Source organism: Monodelphis domestica, chromosome 4 (assembly GCF_027887165.1).
Source record: "Monodelphis domestica isolate mMonDom1 chromosome 4, mMonDom1.pri, whole genome shotgun sequence".
NCBI lineage: Eukaryota > Metazoa > Chordata > Mammalia > Didelphimorphia > Didelphidae > Monodelphis > Monodelphis domestica.
In genome coordinates, this window is record NC_077230.1 from 340436030 (window position 1) to 340451676 (window position 15647).

The 15647-nt window shown below is 38.9% G+C and overlaps 1 protein-coding gene across 7 annotated transcripts in view; it reads left to right on the forward strand.

Annotated features, from left to right (window-relative positions):
• Nucleotides 1-15647, forward strand: part of GDPD4 (glycerophosphodiester phosphodiesterase domain containing 4) — a 112712-nt gene that overhangs the window by 49377 nt on the left and 47688 nt on the right. For all 7 annotated transcript variants that reach the window (XR_008911428.1, XM_007490909.3, XM_007490912.3 and 4 more), the window contains exons 11-13: nt 2654-2799; nt 13236-13318; nt 13700-13850. Coding sequence is in view for 6 of the 7 variants with exons in the window: in XM_007490909.3 (XP_007490971.1) it covers nt 2654-2799; nt 13236-13318; nt 13700-13850 (380 nt within the window). In the remaining variant the exon portion in view is untranslated. The remainder of the gene's footprint in view (nt 1-2653; nt 2800-13235; nt 13319-13699; nt 13851-15647) is intronic.

The window sequence follows — 15647 nt, forward strand, 5'->3', positions numbered from 1 at the left end:
GTGGTAGTTTTGTTGTCATCAGGGATGAAAAAGAGGATTCTGTTGTCTACTTTCCAGGTTCATCATAATCTTTGTAATGCATGTTATTGATTTTTACCGTTGCTATTCCTAATGAATTCTTTGACTGCTTGTACATGATTTATTTGTAAATAATTTTATACTGGCAACCAGTTTCCTATATGTTAATGTATTTGTTGTTTAGTCATTTTTCAATTGTGTCCCATTCCTTGTAATCCCAAGGGGGGTTTCTTGACAAAGATACTGGAGTGTGATTTGCTATTTCCTTCTCCAGCTTATTTTACAGAGGAGGAAATTGAAGCAAACAAGGTTAAGTAACTTGCCAAAGTCCCACAGCTAGTGTCTGAGGCTAAATTTGAACTTGGAACTTTCTGACTCCAGGCCCAGCACTCTATCCACTTCAAGACCTAGCTGCGCTTTATTAGTGCCCATATTAATGTATAAGTAGTTCCATTTCATGTATGTTTGTCAAAAGTACTTTTCAGATTCTTCGGATTTCTTTCTTAATCTATGGTCTTTTTCATTTATTAATCTCAAATTATATTCCCTGGCCCTTTTTTGGGGCATCATCCTCTATGTTTACCTTGGTGAATCTTGTCAAGTACTTCCTACAATATCCCTGCTTATTCATCTCCAACAACAGGTGTTGGCTCCTAAGTTCTTGTTACCTCCATGGGGGCCTGCTTTAAGACAAAGTGATTGAATATTCCATGATATGCTTCTTGTTTCCTTTGGGCACATGATGAAACCGATTCTGCCAACTTCCTTATTCACATATCCAAGGAGAATTTGTACTTAGCTGTAACTTTTTAAGGTCTCTTGATTTCATTTTTAGTGAGAATGTTAATACAGACAAGGTCCATTTTCTCCAGTAATCTATTAACTTGTCAGTCATTGGGAAAAGATCCCATAGTCAGAGGGTCAACATTTTAAGATAGTTTAAAACCTGTTGTGATTCTCATCTCCTCTTGCCCCTCCTTACTACTTCTCTTCCACCAGTGGGGCAGAGGAAAGAGGGCCATTTTGTGTTTTTATGTATTTCATGGGCCACCATGACTCAACTAAAAGTCTATTTTCTATAGGAAATCTTTCCTATCCCCTCTTAATTTCAGTGCCTTCCCTCCATTATTTCCTATTTATTTTGCATGTAGCTTGCTTTGCATATATTTATTTGCATGTTGTCTCCCCAATTAGGCTATAAACTCCTTGAGGGCAATGATCTATCTTTTGCCTCTTTTTATATCTCCAGTACTTAGCACAGTGCCCGGCACATAGTAGGTGCTTAACAAATGTTGAAGAATTGATTGATGGACCCAAGAATTCACTTTCTGGTGACCAGTCTTGCTGGTGTTGGGCCCTATCCAACTTATCGAGGCTCTTTCAATTCTATGTGGGCACAATCTGTGTTGGGAGCTTGTACTTTGTTGATAAAGCCATTGGGATCCCTAAGTCACTTCCATAATGCAAGGAAACATTAGAGCAAGACAGTGGAGAAAATTGCTCAAAATACAATTTATTATTATCATACTTATTTTAGGTTTAGGAACTTGGACTAGTGTTGTTTTTTAAACCCTTTCCTTCTATCTTGGAATCAGTACTGTGTATTGGCTCCAAGGCAGAAGAGTGGTAAGGGCTAGGCAATGGGGGTCAAGTGACTTGCCCAGGGTCACACAGCTGGGAAGTGTCTGAGGCCAAATTTGAACCCAGGACCTCCTGTCTCTAGGCTTGTCTCTCAATCCACTGAGTCACCCAGCTGCCCCCCATGAACCTGTGTTTTCATTGGTATAGGGGACCCTCATATGAGAAGACTCTCTACCAGTGTTCCGGTATAGGTTGACACGTTCTCTAATGAAGCTTTACGGTTTTAGAATTTCTTGGAGCAGTGAGAGATTAAAAGACTTGCCCCAAGACACACAGACCTAATGGTATATGTTTGAGGCAGGTCTTGAGCCTGACAAGCTCACAAATGCTTTGCTGTTTCTTCCATCCCCATTTTGAAGTCAATTAGCTTACTCAAGATCACAGAGCTGAGGGGTAGAGCCTGGAGTCTGGAGACTCTTCTATCTCCACATCTGTGGCTCAAATAAAATTGTAAGAAACTACCATTTTTATCCCTTTCCCCTTGCCTTTCCCATATACATATTTGTATACAGGTGGCAGCAGGTTAAAGTATGTCTCAGGCAGCTTTAATATAGCTAGAATTAGAAGAAAGTATAAAACACAGCCTTGGTGGGGAGGATATCAAAGGGTAGGACTGTCACACCTACTTTGCCTGGGCAACAGTGAGAGATGTAGGTAATTTGTATCCATGCAAGGGCTCTATTCTCCCCATCTAGCATCCCTACCTGACTGTTGTCTCCCCAAAAGAGAGAGTAGGACCAAAGCTTGGACCCTAAGGGCATCCCCCACTGATTTGTAGTACTTATGGGGTGGCTGGCTCTTGGAGCTCTGGTGATGAAGGGTAGAGGAGGTCTTTGAAAGCAAGAGAATGAGGGAGGAGTGGCTAAACACCAACCAGTCATTGTAGGAAGGAAATTTGGGGGCATATGTTGAGACAAGCACTTCATAATGTGAATCTCCTTGAGTTGGCCCTCAGTGAATGAATCTTTCTCTTCTCTGCTTCAAACTCTTTCAGCTATTCAGTTCATCAGTCTTATTTCCTTCCTGGTCGTTCTTCTCATTATCTACACCATCCCCCTAGGGATAAGTTCTCCCTGTATCCGAGAAAACAAGACCCTGGCACGCAAACCAACTTTCATTGGGCACAGAGGCGCACCAATGGTAGGTCTGAATATGTGGGACAGATTTGTTAGAGGTAGGGTTAGTAAGAATGCAGTCAGAGACCACAGATTCCATAGCCGGGACCTGAAGGATTTTTGAGACCTATGTATTTAGAGATCACTGAACTCAACCTCTAAATCACTTAGGAGGCAGTGTGGAAGAGTTGTAGGCTCAAAAGAAAGCCTGGGATCCTATAACGCTCCTTATTAGTCATGTGGCCTTGGTTTAGTAACCTCGAATCTAAGAGTCTCATTTTCTTCATATGTAAAATGTCACAGGGTTGATGTGAAAAATCAAATAAGATAATAGAGGTCATGTGAATAAGTTAATGTTATGGGCAGCAGAGGCAGAAGGACTTGCCTCCTTCTCCAGTGCTGACGGGTTATTGATCATAGGGAGTTCTCACGTTTATGTTAGGGTAGTGCCGTTTAGCCCTGAGGAAGGAAGGAAGGCTGAAGTGTAATTTACAGCATGGCATTAAATATCTGGGTGTAGGATGGCTATGTTCTCTTTCCATAGGAGACTGAGCAAAAGGAAAGAGATTTATATTAAAGCAAGAGATGTAAGTTAGAAAGATGTTATCCATGGGGCTCAAACTCTGGAGTTGTCAACTCAGACTAGGGAGGCTCCATCCTGAGACCTTCAATAGGAGAACAAAGAAGCAATCTATTATCCCTCCTAACCTCTCTTGGAGCCACCTTGTCATTTCTATTCCATTGGTTTTGCAATTCCTCACTTTCTTACTCCATCATGAGTAATTAGCATATGCTGATTATTAATTAAGGCCCTAAGGGTTGTCAAAGGTGTTCCATATTCCTGGTGATACCTGTAGGGATGAATGATGCCAATCAAAAAAGGCTGGAAAGAGTCTCTTGGGATCATGTGGTCCAAGGCAGAAGACTGAGGGATATAAGGACACAACTAGGCGTTTTCACCACTTTTGATTGCCTGGGAGGAAGATTACATCTAGGAACTTGGCCAGTGATTTCAAAAGTCTTGAACTGCTCCATAGAAGCTTCCCCTAAACGCTCAATGTGGGTAATCAAAGGTCAGCCACTGGGTATAAGTAATTTCCACCCTGGTACCAGTGGATGACTTGCACATGAGTAGGGGGGGTGGGACAAAGATGGGCTGGCCATACTGCAAAAGTGAGGGGGTAGGGCAGCAAAGTGGCTCACTGGATAGAAAGCCAGATATGGAGATGGGAGGTCCTGGGTCCAAATCTGGTCTCAGACACTTCCTAGCTGTGTGACCAGGCAAGTCACTTAACTCTAGTTGCCTGGCTCTCACTTTTCTTCTGCCTTGGAACCACCACACAGTATTGATTCTAAGACAGAAGGTAAGGGTTTTTTTCAAACGAGAGAGGAAAAATGGATGGCCTGAGTAATGTCTAGCACCAAGAGCCAGAGAAAGTCCTTTAGTATGTCAGGTAGATCCTTTAATCTCATTGAAGAGAGAAAACAGGCTTTAGCATGATGGGTTCTAGGAATAGGATTTAGACTTTGGGACTGTCTAAGCTCTTGGCTACATTTAATGTGTTTGGGAAAGAATATATTTTCCTGAAGCTTTGTTGATCTGAACTTTCAGCTGAAAATGATAGATGGAGAGAGTTTCTCAGGCATAAGCACGGAATCAAACACTTTGGAAAGTAAATATTACATCAACAGAAGAACTATAGTGGAAGATGTATCTATCTAGTAACCCATAACAGAAAATCAATGGGAGAGACACAGTTGATGATTGACTTCCAGACATTTATGTTATCTATGTGCAAAATTTACCACCTCTTAAATGTATTTATAATCTACAAATAAAGTGAACTCTAAGACTGGAATACATATAGGGGATATAATTGTTTCAAAAGAAAGAGATGAGATAAAAGAGTCATTGAAGTAACATGAAAATCCATAAATCTGATGTGAAAAGCATGGTGAAGAACCATTTGGGTGAAAAGGGAAAAAAAAGATACAATGATATCTGTATGCTATAGACCATCAAGTGAGACAGCTGGAGAAATTAGATAATGAATTCAAACATTAAAGAAGCAGGATATTGCCTTTTTTGTTTTTTAACCCTTACCTACCATCTTAGAATCAATACTGTGAATTGGTTCTAAGGCAGAAGAGTGGTAAGGGCTAAGTAATGGGGGTTAAGTGACTTGCCCAGGGTCACACAGCTGGGAAGTGTCTGAGGCCAAATTTGAACCCAAGACTTCCCATCTCTAGGCCTGGTTCTCTATCTACTGAGGCATCTCTAGCTGCCCTGGGGCATTTTCTTTTGAACTGTAATAGAGCAGGTTTAAAATAATTCAAGGATCTATGATTTCACCAAATTTGTACTCCTTCTAGACTGATCTGAACCCATTTTTGTTGTAGGAGACTGTCTTCATGAGCTGATATGTCTGGGGAAAAAAGTCAAAAGTAACCTGGCAGTCATCTCTCTTTGAACTTAGCCAGTCTATTTCCTTGAATGACAGATTCATTACTGGTTCCCTACTTAGGATCTTTTTAGCTTGGTAGGATTTGGTGGAGTTTGTGCCTTAAGAAACAGGGTCTTCTGTACCAGTAGGGTAAGAATTGGAGGAGGACATTATTGGAAGAGGGCAGGTATACCACAGATTGAACATTAAAAAGCATTGAATCAAAAACTTTCCCAATAGTTCTGAAGAGGGAAGAAAAAGGGTGGGTTTCTTCATATATATGACTGCATAGGATTCTCTCTGTTGAATCCACATTTTAAAAGCATATGTTAAAATAGAATTGAAGGCATGTAACCCTGGAAGAATACAAAAGCTGGCAGAGGCCTGTAAGGATAGCTAATACCTGTCAGAAAAATCACAAAGGCAATAAAAGAATCTTTTTTGGGGGTGTAGGAAGAACAAAGAATGGGGGACAGTTGGGTGGCTCAGTGGATTGAGAGCTAGGCCTAGAGATGGGGGACCCTGAGTTCAAATCTGGCCTCAGACACTTTCTAGCTGTGTGACCCTGGGCAAATAATTTAACTCCCTTTTCCTTGCCCTTACTGTTCTTCTGCCTTAGAACCAATACACAGCATTAATTCGAAGATGGAAGGTAAGGGTTTTAAAAAAAAAGGAACAAAGAATGAATAAGTTTGGGGTGAATAAGGCATTAAAAGATAATAGAAAGCAAAACTACCCAGCTCCTATTTTGCTTCTTTTTTCTCTGTTAAGGAGAATCATCCTCAGACTGAAAAGGATAGGAAAGAAAAAAAAGGTCAAAGGGATTTGAGCCTCAGGATAAAGTGAGGTCAGGGGAAAAAGAGTATCTTGCTGTCCTCAATGACTCCCCACAGTTCAGAAAGGACCACATCACTGTGACTCAACCCATAGCTCTAAAAGAATACTTTCTTCACTGAAGTCATCTCTCCTGGATGAACTACATCTCACAAGAAGGATGTGATTGCTGAGGCACAGTCTATGGCCTTTAAGGAATCTTGGTGAATAAGAGAAGCTACAAGAATGGAGATATGTAAAGGCCATTCAGATGTTTTTTCAGAGTTGGATTCTTTTCATTCCAAGCTGGTGCATCTGAATATCCATCTCTGAACAAAATTGTAGATTATTAAGTAGGTTGTTTCTAAGAAAGGGAAGTGATAACTCCGAGGAGCCAGCAAGGGTTACTAGAGAACAAATCATGCCAGACTTATGTCATTTCCTTTATTGACAAGGTTTCTAAATTAGTTGCTTGAGGAACCATCATAGACTTCAGAATCCTGTTGCTGGAAGGACTACACAGAAGAGGCTACAGAGGAAAATTTAGCAGCAGATGAGGATTGGACAAGATGATGTGACTGCTAAGGACCCTTCTGACTTCAAGATTTTTGTGGCTATAATTGAGAATGAATTTAGTTTCAATGATTTAAAAAAAAATTTCATGATACCCTTTGAGAAAATGACTCAAAGTGGTGTCTTTACCTCTAGGGTAAGGAGCCTCAGTCTTATATGATAGAGTAGGGTTTTTAATTCCTAAAGATCTTCCCAACTCTAATATTCTTCTCTTGAAAATGAACACAGAGCTAAAAATCACTATTATCTATTTTAGTGACATGTACATATTTGTTGAGTTTTTTAGTCATGTCCAATTCTTCAGGATCCCATTTGGGGTTTTATTGGCAAAGATACTGGAGTGCTTTACCATTTCCTTCTCCAGTTCTTTTTTTACAGATGATGAACTGAGGCAAATGGGATAAAGTCACTTGCCCAGAGTTACCCTGATAATAAGTAACTGAGGTTGGGTTTTGAACTTAGGAAGAGGAGCCTTTTTGATTCCAAACCCAGTACTCCATCCACTATACCACCTCGCTGCCATATGTACATACTAGGTACTCAAGAAATGTTGAATGTGTTGTTGAGTTATTTGCTGAAATTTATATGAAGAAAAGATCAAGAATATCAAGGGAATTGATGAAAAGAAAAAAAAGGAAGAAAGGGGGGGCATGGCAGTATCTGATCTCAGAGTATATCACAAAGCTGTAATTGCCAAAATATTTGGTTCTAGATAAAAAATGAAGAGGTTGATCATTGGAACAGATTAGATATGCATTATGTAGAAGCAAATGAGTGTAGTAACATAGTTTTCAATAAACAGGAAAAAATGATCCCAGCTATCGTAGCAAGAACTCAATAAGGTATAGACTACCTCACACTGTATACACCAAGATAAGCTCCAGATGGACATATCAGTTAGACATAAAACATAACACCATAAACAAATCAGAGGAGCATGAAAGAAATTATCAGATCTCTAGATAAGGGAAAAGCTCTTGGCCAGAAATAAAAAGATTCAGAAGTAAATTGGACTATTTCAATTACATCAAATTTAAAAAGGTTTTCCACAAACAAAGCCAATGCAGCCAAAATTAATAGGAAAGTAGGAAGCCGACTTCTCATATTTAAATATCAAAGCACCGATAAAACAGTTAAGTAAAGATGATTTGTTCACAATCCTGCAGTATCACAACCAATAAGGGGCAGAGTTGGAACATGAACTCATGTCTCCTGATTCCAAATTTAGTGCCCATTTGATTTCTCCATGCCAGCATCTTTGAATACCTTCAAAAAGTGAAATTATAATCTCATGAGTCAGTTCATTGAGGCAGACAAGTGGCACAGCAGATAGCATCAGGAATGGAGTCAGGATAGCTCTGAGTTAAAATCCTGTTTCAGACACTTACAAGCTATGTGACCCTAGGCAAGTCCCTTAACTTCTGCCCCAATTTCCTCAACTGTAAAATGGGGATAATAATACCTACTTCTTAGGTTTGTTGTAGAGATCAAATGAGAAAATATTTGAAAATTACTTTCATATAATGTGTGGTATCTAGTAAGTGCTTTATAAATGCTTATTCCTTTCCCCTCTCCCATTCTTGACTGGTTCTAATTTCAAGAATGCTCTTCCTTACATGGGATTAAAAGTTATTGGTTGATTGTGGACAACTCTTAATGGAACAGAGGGTTACCCAAAATAAATCCATTCTATGGATAATACAAGCTTTTCAATTTTAAAGAAAATCAGAGCCACTTAAGTTGTTCCACTGATTGACTGAACTTTGGCCTCAGTATCCACCTAGGCCTGTATTGGAACCCTGGGGAAAGCTCACTTTGCTGTGCTTCCTCCCTAGCCTCCCTAGATTGTTCACTGGAGGAAGAGGTATGTAGCAAAGTGAGCTCTTTATTTGAAGTCAGAAGATCTGATTCAAAGTTTAACTCTGCTACTAGCCCATTGATGGCAAACCTTTTAGAGATTGAGTGCCCAAATTGCAACCCTCACACTGCATGTAAGCTGCCCCCTTAGTCCAGACAGGAGAGGGAGGAAGTGCTCCCATTGGACTGCTGGGCAGAGGGGTAGGTGATGTGAAAATTGTCCTCAGACTCAATGGAGTGGGGGAGGATAGTAGCCCCTACTCTGGCACATGTGCCATAGGTTTACCAACATGGTACTAGCCCCTTCTATGGCCTGGGACTAGTCAACTTATCAGTGTTTCAGTTTCCTCTTCTGTAAAATTCAGAGGTTAAAAGTTGCTTTAAGCTCTAGTGCTTATGCATAAAGTCTTTGTGTAATAGACAATAATAGTTAACATTTCTTAAGTACCTATTATATACTAGGCACTGTACTAAGCACAGGAAATACAAAAAGAAACAAAAGATAGTCCCTGCCCTGGAAGAGCTTACAATCTAATGATGGTGGTGGTGATAAGGAGATGTTAGAGTTCAAGTCTAGCATTTCCCAGGCTAGATACCCTAGAACTCTTGTTACCTAGGATACAAAAGAGCTTCAATGAGAAATATTCTTTTTTTAGAGCCTATTGGTCACTAAAGTCATAGCCAATTTGAAGTGTTGTCCTTGATATGGGGTGAAGCTATAGGGAAAGAGTCCACTAATTTATATCATCTCCAGTGGTCTGGGGCAGAATAGAATCTATCAAAATGGATGTAGGTAGAGGACCTGGGTTGGAGTGCTTAAGCAAATCGCTGGTGTCTACATTAAAGGTGCCATGCCATGGTTTCCTTGAATCACCTAGTCTTAAGATTTGGAAGGAACATCAAACTTCATCCAATCTGTACCTGAAGAACAATATCTTCTACAATGTACCTCCTGAGTAGCCAACCATTCTCTCTTTGTAGGAATTCAGTGATGAAAAACCCATTCTCCCCAAGATAGCCTGACTACTGATTAATTGTTAGGGAGTCCATAGGATCATCTGAATCTGTTATATGACAAATTGTGTCTGACTTTCCTCTCCTCTGCCATAGATTCTAAGATGGGGCAGTCACTCTTCCCCCAGATTCCATCAGTAATCAGTTCCTTCTTGTTTTTAAGCACTAAGTCAAGAATAGCATTTCCCTTCATTCCTTCCATCTTCCTTCTCAGGAAGTTTTTAGGAGTTGCTCTGCTCAGAGAGAGAATAAAAATAGATGTGGAGCAAATGAAGTCGTTTATAATTCTATCATGTCTCTCTACCCGGCCTATGATTCCTGACACTATTTACTTCATCATTTTGTCCAGGTAGTATTAATCTAATGACAATATCTCTTCTGTTTCTGCTTCCAATGATCTCTACCTAAATGCTCTCAACTATGTTTAAAAAAATACATACACATACACACATATAATTCAGTTGTTTCAGTTGTAGCCAACTCCGCATGATCTCATTTTGAGTTTTCTTGGCAGAGATACTGGAGTGGTTTTCCATTTTCTTTTCCAGTATACTTAACAGATGAGGAAACAGGCTAATAGAATGAAGTGACTTAGCCAGGTTCACACAGTTAGTAAGTGTGTGAGGCCAGATTTGACCTCATGAAGATGAGTCTTCCTGACTCCAAGCCCAGTTGCTCTATCCACTGGGGTCACTTAGCTTTTCTCTCTCATACATGCATACATATCTGTGTATATATATCCTTTCTATGTACTGGGCTTATTACAGCTATCTCATTTGATCCTCACAATAACCCTGTATTATTACTTTTTTTAGTGATTTGCCTATTTTTTTGTCTCCCCACTCTTTCAATTAAAAAACAAACAAACAACAAAACCAAAAAAGCCATCGTAACCAATATTCATAGTCAAGTAAAACAAATGCCCATGTTGTATATGGCCAAAAAAGTTCTTACGGTCATCTTGAATCTCTCACATCTGTCAGAAGGTGGGTTGAACAGACCATCATCCCTCTTCTGGGACCATGCCTAGTCATTGCATTGATCAGAGTTCTTACTTTCACAGGGATATAACTTAGTAAAAAGACATTGTCTTTGTTCTTTCTCTTACTGTTTCATTTTGGATTAAAGCCTTTTTGATTAGATTGTAATACTCCAGGTACCTTTTTAGCCTTACATGCATATCATTTCAGACCAGGAGCTTGTCATTCTTGTATATTAAAATATGGTTCATAATTTGAAAATGCAGTCTTTTTTTATGAAGATACTTTATTTTTAACCAATTATATGTGATAACAAATTTTCACATAAATTTTTTGAAGTTATGTAATTCAAATAGTCTCCTTCCCTCTCCCCTCCCAGAGCTGGCAAGCAATTCAATCTGGGTTATACATGTCTAATCATGTAAAATAGATTTTCATTATTCATTTTTGTAAGAGAATAATCATATAAAACTAAACCCCTCTAAATAAAAAGCCAAATAAATTAAAGTGAAATATATTATGCTTTGATTTGCAGTCTGACTCCCAATAGTTCTTTCTCTAGAGGTAGACAGCATTCTTTATCACAAGTCCCTCAGAACAGTCCTAGATCATTGCACTACTGAGAGAAGCTAAATTTATCACATTTGATCATTCCACAATATTGCTGTTACTGTGTACAATGTTCTCCCCTGCTTATTTCATTCTGTATCACTTCATGTAGGTCTTTCCAGCTCTGACATCAACTTGTTCATCATTTCTTATAGCACAATAGTATTCCATCACAATCATACACTACAACTTGTTCAGCAATTCCCCAATTGATGGACATGCCCTCAATTTCCAATTCTTTGCCATCATAAAAAGAGAAGCTATAAATATTTTTGTACAAGTAGGTCTTCCCCTTCCCCTGCCTTTTTTTTTTAATCTCTGGGATACAGATCTAGTAGTGGTATTAGTGAATCAAAGGGTATGCATTGTTTTATAGCCCTTTTGGCATAATTCTAAATTACCCTCCAGAATAGTTGGATCAGTTCACAACTCCACCAACAATGCATCAGGGTCCCAATTTTGTCACATCACCTCTAACATTTTTCACTTTTCTTTACTGTCATATTAGCCAATCTAATAAATATGAGGTGGTACCTCAGAGTTGTTTTAGTTTGCATTTCTATGATTGAGAGAGACTTAGAACATTTTTTCATATGCTTATTGATTGCTTTGATTTCTTCATCTGAAAATTGCTTATTCATATCCTTTGACCATTTGTAAGGTGGGGGATGACTTGTATTCTTATATATTTGAGAAATGATCCCTTTATCAGAGAAATTTGTTATAATTTTTCCCAGTTTGCTTTCCTTCTCATCTTGGTTACATTGGTTTTGTTTGTACAAAACCTTTTAAATTTAATATTATCAAAATTAGTCATCTTATATTTTATAATGTTCTCTCTCTTGTTTAGTCATAAATTCTTCCCTTCTCCATACCACTGTTTTCTTAGATACCTTCACAGATCTGCCTTTTTTTTCCTAAAGACCTTCTTTTTGAATGTCAGCAGTGAGAAAAACACAGCGTTTGTCCCAAAGCATTCAGGTATCTTGCCCCAACTTTCATAACCTTCAATGCTGCTTTCTGGATTTCTTTTAACAGTTTGTGCCTTTATGAGTTATTGGAAGAGTTTTTTTGTTGTTCAGTCATTTCAGTCATGTCCTATTATTCACAGCTCCATTTGGAATTTTTTTAGCAAAGATACTTGGGAGTGGTTTCCTTCTCCAACTCATTTTATAATAGGGAATTGAGGCAAACAGGTTTAAATGACTTGCCCAGGGTCACACACAGTAAGTGTTTGGGGCTGGAGGGCTGGATTTGAACTGAGAAAGCTTAGTCTTCCTAACCTGAAGCCTAGTACTCTAACCACTGTACACCCCTACCTGGTCCCTAAAAGAGCATAGGAGCCATCAGAGTGGTAAGACTTTGGAAGGTCTCTATTATATCCTTTGTACGTGCCAATAAACCTCTATTATTAATACTAGATTGACAAATAGTTGCCTCAGCTATGGAATAATCCTAATTCCTCCCCTCCACACCCAAGTAATTGACTAAAATTTTGGTGTTCTATCAGTGTATCTCAACCTTGAGTATGGTACCCTGTGGAAAGATTCTACAAAATTATTATGTAATTCTGTAAAATTATTATTTAGTCTAACCATCTCAAAGAGGAGAAACTTGGGGTTTAGAAAGGTTAAACGGTGTGTTTCAAGACAAATAGTGGTAAATCCAGGACTAGAAGGCTTTTGACTCCCAGTCTAATGTTTTTTACACTGTCTTGAATGACTAGTTTTCTTGAAAGTAAATTGGACAAAGGAACCTGGTGTGTATTGGAAAGACAAAAGCATTTATTGGGCAGTGCCAAGGCAGTAAGGACAGGTCCTGGTAAAATGGAAGTTTTCAGACCCCTGCATGTTCGCCTTCTCTTCTTACTCTTTCTTCTCCCCTTGTTAATGGACAATGCTCATCCTTCCCCTACTTTTTTAAAACCCTTACTTCCTTTCTTAGGAACAAGAGTAAGACAGAAAGTCAAGGGCTAAGAAAATGGGGTTAAGTAACTTGCCTAGAGTCACACAGCTAAGAAGTGTCTGAGGCCAGATTAGAACCCAGGTCTTCCTGACACCAGGAATGGAGCTCTATCTACTGTGTCACCTAGCTGCCTCCTTCCCCTTCTCTTAAGGAAGGTAAAAGAAGAACCTTGCAATTCATTCTGATTTCCTATTCCTTTTCATTAGCTGGCCCCAGAGAATACGCAGATGTCCTTTGAGAAAGCTATTGAACATGGTGCCACAGGGCTGGAGACTGATGTCACTCTCAGGTAAGAATGGAGGCAAAAAATTCTAAAAATATGTATACCATACTTTGTAGTTTCTTTCTGTGGGTTTCAGAGTATAGAATATTAGTTTTGTTATATTTGTCTTCAGGACAGTGGGTGATCCCTAGAAAAATCGAGTACGTCTCCATTTGTCCCTGTAAGAATGAATTCTGACTATGACCTGGGTGGTAGATAATATGTTAAAGAACTTAACTTTGATGCCAAATGGCCCCAGATTCTGTTGGCTAATCATGTGTCTGGGAGCTTCCCTCCCCATGTCACTAGAATTCAGTAGGTAGGAGATGAAACTAGCTGACCCTTCTGAATTCTCCTCCTTTGGGAAATAACAATGTAGTAAATTCCTTGCCTTCTCTCCGTCCACAGTTATGATGGTGTGCCTTTCCTCATGCATGACTACACACTGAGAAGAACAACCAATATCCATGAAATCATGCCGACTTCCTCTCACTTGCCTTCCTCTATGTTCACTTGGCAAACCCTGGAAACCCTGAACTCAGGTCAATGGTTCTTCAAGGTAACGGGGCCCAGATAAGAGTTGATCAACCTGGATTGACACATGGGCCACACTGATTGGGTCCCCCTGTCAGAATTAAGGAGTTTTGGAGTTCTAACAGATCTCAGCAGCCACTTTAATCTGATCCATTTCCCAAAAGGGATCTCTCCTCTACAGCATACCTAATGAGTGGTTGCCCTGCCTTTGCCCTTAAAGTTCATGCCTTTTTGGGTGGCTCATCATTAATATGACTGTTGGCAGGAGAAAAGAAAAAAAATAAAATCATAGAACTGAAAGGGAACACAGAGTTCATCTGTTTTGTCTAACCTCCTTATTTTATAAATGAGGAAACAGACCCAGCAAAAATAAGAAGCTTGTTCCTGAGATCCAGAAAGATCTTTGGAAGTGAACTGAGACTTCTTCTTCAAATATGGGTTCCTGAAACCTTCATACAGCGTCCAGGGACACTTTGGATTAGCCTCAATCTCAGTCCACAACCCATGAGCCCCCATCCAATGCTTCTTTTTACCAGGACATATAAAACTACATATTAACTCAAAGCAAAGGCATCTAGTGAAGTGGAATATCAAGTGAATTACCTCAAATAAGGTCATATTTGTAAAGCACTTAGCCCAATGCCTGGCACATAGTAGGTACTTACTAAATGCTTATACTCTTTCCCACCTGCCTCCTTCCTTTCCAAAACTTCCATCATAAATGCAAGATCATACTCTCCCAAAGATTCCCAAACTCCTGGTAGAAGATGAAATGAACACATACTGCTTGGATGAACTCATGCTATTAGGGCCATAAAGGTCATACTGGCCTATTCAAACTAATTCATTATCTCAGTTTTTCTTCAATTAAAACTAAACAAACTAAGTTAAAACAAATGAGAAAACAGACTAAGTTACAGATTTAAACACTCAGTTTGCAAAATCTTGTACTCAACAAAACTATAAGGATATATTTTAAATAAATCATATTGGACTAATTGAAAGAAGGAAATTTACATGTCACAAAACTAACCAGTCAGCATCAGAGGGAATCCTTGTACTAACAAAATCCCTTGAAAGTTTTTTTTTTTCAGAATTTTCTTCTTTTTCTCATTTGGTTTACTTCAGAAATATCAAAAATCTTCCTTTAATGCTACTATTCTGTGAGTCAGGTTTTAGTCAGGTGAGATTAATATTATCAGGAAATAGGTATTGGTTTGCTAAATGTTCTAGGAGAAATGGCCCTAAGCCTCAAATTATAAAAATCAATAAAAAGAAAAAAATTACATCCTTAAAATAGTTTGTAAAATTCTCATAGTACTGTCATCTACATACCTCCAGCTCACTGTCCCTCCTTTTTCAAAGAATTAGCTTGCCTCAGTTTTCCTTTTAACCTAACCACTGCCCTATTCTGATGACTTTAGTACCATAAGCTGGTGTTCTCTTATAAAGCTTTGTAACCAAGTTCATCAGACTTTTAAATTTCTTTCCATAATATAGATTCACTCTAATTTCCCCAACACCTAACCTTCCTTCAGATTTTCCCCTTTCTGTGCATGGTACCCCATCCTTCCAGTAACCTTGGTTCACAACCTTAGTTATCCTTAATTCTTGCCTCTTTCTCATCCTAGTTGACAAGTTTTGTTGACTATCTGCAACAACTCTTGCATCTGTTTTCTCTCCATTCATATAGTGTCCATCCTCATTTGGACCCTCATTGCCTATTATCTAGATTAGAGCAACAGCTTCCTAATTGGTTTCTCTAATCTCCCTCCAAGCTGTCCTCCACACAGTATCCAAAATTAGTATGCTAAAACACAGA